The sequence below is a fragment of the Rhagoletis pomonella genome, unplaced genomic scaffold (assembly GCF_013731165.1).
Source record: "Rhagoletis pomonella isolate Grant_MI unplaced genomic scaffold, Rhpom_1.0 Rhpom_scaffold_16387, whole genome shotgun sequence".
Lineage (NCBI taxonomy): Eukaryota > Metazoa > Arthropoda > Insecta > Diptera > Tephritidae > Rhagoletis > Rhagoletis pomonella.
Window position 1 is genome coordinate 1 of NW_023474907.1, and position 3,355 is coordinate 3,355.

Here is a 3,355-nt window from a genome sequence, read left to right on the forward strand (position 1 = left end):
GAGCAAGGGTTCACAGTTAACAGAAACCACTGGGCGATTCACTAGTGCTCCCAACAGCCGCCTCTAGTACTCTCACCGTTGTCAGAAATGATTAGGTGATGCACCGGAGCAATCGTGTCACTGTTGCTCACCAGCTCCTTCACCTCCAATATTGCTCGACCCTGAAGTGACTGAGTATTACCGTCCGTCGACCAAACTCACCTCATATTATGTGAGTCGTTACGTCTTCAAAAATAACCACAGCTGGTTTCGAGTCATTTGCTCATCTAGCGAAGATGAAAATAACGGCTTTTCTTTATTTTAAGTATAGAAGAAACTATAGCGGACTTCGAGTTTTTGACTTGATTCCTCTAACTCTGTTTTAGACTCTTTCCTTGTTCATTCAATGAAAGTTTAGTGATGCTGTGAGGAATTTCGAAGATATTCAGGGATCTTGAGCAGTTTTGATTTTGTTTCCGGTCTATCGTTGGACTTTTTTACATACCTGTAAAGGCAGCACCGGTGCTGCGATGAAGAATAAAACCAACGACCAGCTAAAATCCATCTTTAGGGATTGAACTGCAATAAGTGACTGATTGTAATGCTGCCTAATTGGATCGATGTAACCCTTTTTGAAGCAGTTTTCATAATGTAATTGTTAAATAAGAAAAACGTACAAACATTTATCGCGATCAATGATCTTATCGGCCAAAAATATTTTCATTTTTTTTGCGCGCTTTCTGCGCCAAGTCATGGGTGCATATTTGCCTTCTGCAAATAAAAGATGTTGCGAAATGTGTGCGATGCTTATCTGTGTGTATGTGCTTATCTGCGCCAATGTGTTAAGAAATTAAAAATATTAATATTTACATACACTCACCAGAATATGTTTCCGTACAGTGTTTTTTTTTTTCAAATAAGGCAGATCGGAATATGCGCTCTCTGGGAAGACAATACCTGTAATTATTGTACCATGCATCCGTTATATGAAAATGAGCAACATCATCAGCGAAAAAATTCTAAAAAATTTTGTTTAAAAGTTGAAAATTTTGGTGAAAATTTGTCGAATTTTCCTAAATTTTGTAAAAACTTTGAATCATGCAGAATGAACTATATTTCTAATAAAAATTAACGAAAAAAATTTATTACGAAAAACATGGCAAATATTAAAAAAAAAAATAATGTACGGAAACATATTCTGGTGAGTGTACATAAAAAAGTTTATTTTTTATCTCTCAAGAGACTACTTAAAATTTACGAATAAATATTTATTGAAATTTTTTGGTCGTTAAGTTTACTTAGATCAGCTTGATAACAGCTGCCAATAGGAGTGGAGCTAACAGGCGTCCTACGTCACCAACAAACGCAGCTCCAGAATTCTTGCTTTGCGCTGGCTGCCACACTGGGTCCAGATTATGATTGCTTTCTACTTCTGTGTAATAATTACCCCAAATTCCAAAAGTTAGTATGTCCAGCTTTGGATATGTGAGACTGATCGAAATGGCGGTGGCATTTGTGCTAAAAAAAAGTGTTGAAAATACGGGGATTATTTAAATTTCTTTTTTTAATTTTGTTGCATTTACTACCTCTCCACTTCCTGCCACTCGTACGTATGCACCGGCAGCGGCAACATAGTGCCATCCACACTGGTCGGCATAATTACCCGTCGGGTAGCAAGCGGAAAGGACGCGCTCACATTCAACACGTCAAAATAGTATTTATTAGCGACCGACACATTTGCGGGAAAGATGTGCCCACAACTGTACAACTGGTCATTGGTACACGCGAGTACAGCACAAACCTTCAAAGCCGCCGGATCGACGCGTTGATGTGTTGTGCGCGAGCCGCTGTAGGCCGCCAGTCGGTAACGATAGGCCTCGTAAGCACTCGAGTTGCCTGCGACTGCCGTACGAGTCGCCTGGAAATGACAGCAGAACTCACTATCGTAGCACAGTGTCTCATTGGTCGTCGTAAAGTCCTCTGATAGCAGCACCGTCGTAAAAATATCCACGTTATAGTCGCGCTGCAGAGCGAGTTTGGTGAAACGCGGTGTTTGCAGTTGCGGCTCAAAAGTGGGTTGTATTACAGGTGGCACAACGTAGCTGTCGAGATAGGCGCGCTTGGGTACGCTAGCGGTGAGCAATATGGTGGTGGATTCTTCGTTTATGACTGCCGTAAGGCGGCCCAAACGACCAGCATAAATACCCGAGCCACTGTTTTCTTCACTCGGGTAATTGGCGTTTGCGGCAAGCAAGTTGATGTCGTTGGCAAAGGACCAACCTTCTTGCAGCTGTACGGCAGTGAGGAAAGGCAACTCATCGAACCAATAGGTCGGGTAGATAATATCTGTAATACCAAGTTCCTTCACCAACACCGCTGCCGGCGCCCAATAAAGCATATCGAAGCAAATGAAATGACCGAAGGTCACCCCAAAATCTGTGGTGAATGTAGCAATTTGCGGCTGCGGCAACGTATTCTTACTATAATATTCGGAACGGTATAGATGAGTTTTGCGATAACGCGATATTACTCGCCCCTGTCGGTCGAACACCACATTCGTGTTGTATGTATTAAGGCCACTTGTTTCACAGCGGCCAACCACGCTGGTGTCATTACCACAAAAGAATTTCTCGATTACATTGACGACCAAATAGATTTGACGTGAACGTGCGAGGCACGAAAGTTCAGTAAGAAAAAACTCCGAATTTGGTATTTCACATGGTGCAATATTTAGTGCCGGATCAGGCACATAGGTGCGGAAGGAACCATCGTTCAGTACGAACTCGGGAAAGATTAAGATGTCTAAATCGCGTGTGCTATTCGATTCAATTATGGCTTTCATACGACTATAACTGTCACTCGCTTTGGCGGATCCTTCGTTCTCGCTTACCATGAACTCAACAACGCCGGCGTAATATGTGGGATCGCTGGGCAGAGAAAGCTGTAAGAGCGAGAGGATAAAAGTTAGTGCCAAAATGTTGATAAAAATTTGGTTAAGAGGTGTGAACTTGAAGGCAATACTTGTAGACCTTGTCAATTTAATTCAATGCCAAATCAATTTTTTGCCTTTCATATACTTTTTTTCTTCCTACACTGCGGTACCTGCCATGTTGGCTGTGGTCCTAGCGCTGCAGCGAAGAACAACAAAGGCCCGTACAATCTATGCATCGCCCACATTTTCTCAGGTGTTTTTACTGCTCGGAGTTGATTTTTTAATTAAAAATGGATACCAAAATTGCATTGGCTTTTAAATCAAATTTGGTATACGATTCGCGCATGATTTATTGAATCTTATCAGTTTGTCAGTCTAAAGATTATTACCATAGATTTTTATCACACTTTTTATAGGCCAATAACTTTTATTTATTTGCATAAG

At 41.3% G+C, this 3,355-nt stretch overlaps 1 protein-coding gene across 1 annotated transcript; it reads right to left on the reverse strand.

Moving 5' to 3' along the window:
- Positions 1-1,228: 1,228 nt before the first annotated feature.
- On the reverse strand, positions 1,229-2,922 carry LOC118757299 (vanin-like protein 1; the record flags this gene model as incomplete). Its single annotated transcript, XM_036492024.1, is given in 2 exon segments — positions 1,229-1,497; positions 1,566-2,922. Coding segments are annotated over 2 exon segments (1,577 nt in total), but the record flags the coding sequence as incomplete, so codon positions are not given.
- Positions 2,923-3,355: the final 433 nt, after the last annotated feature.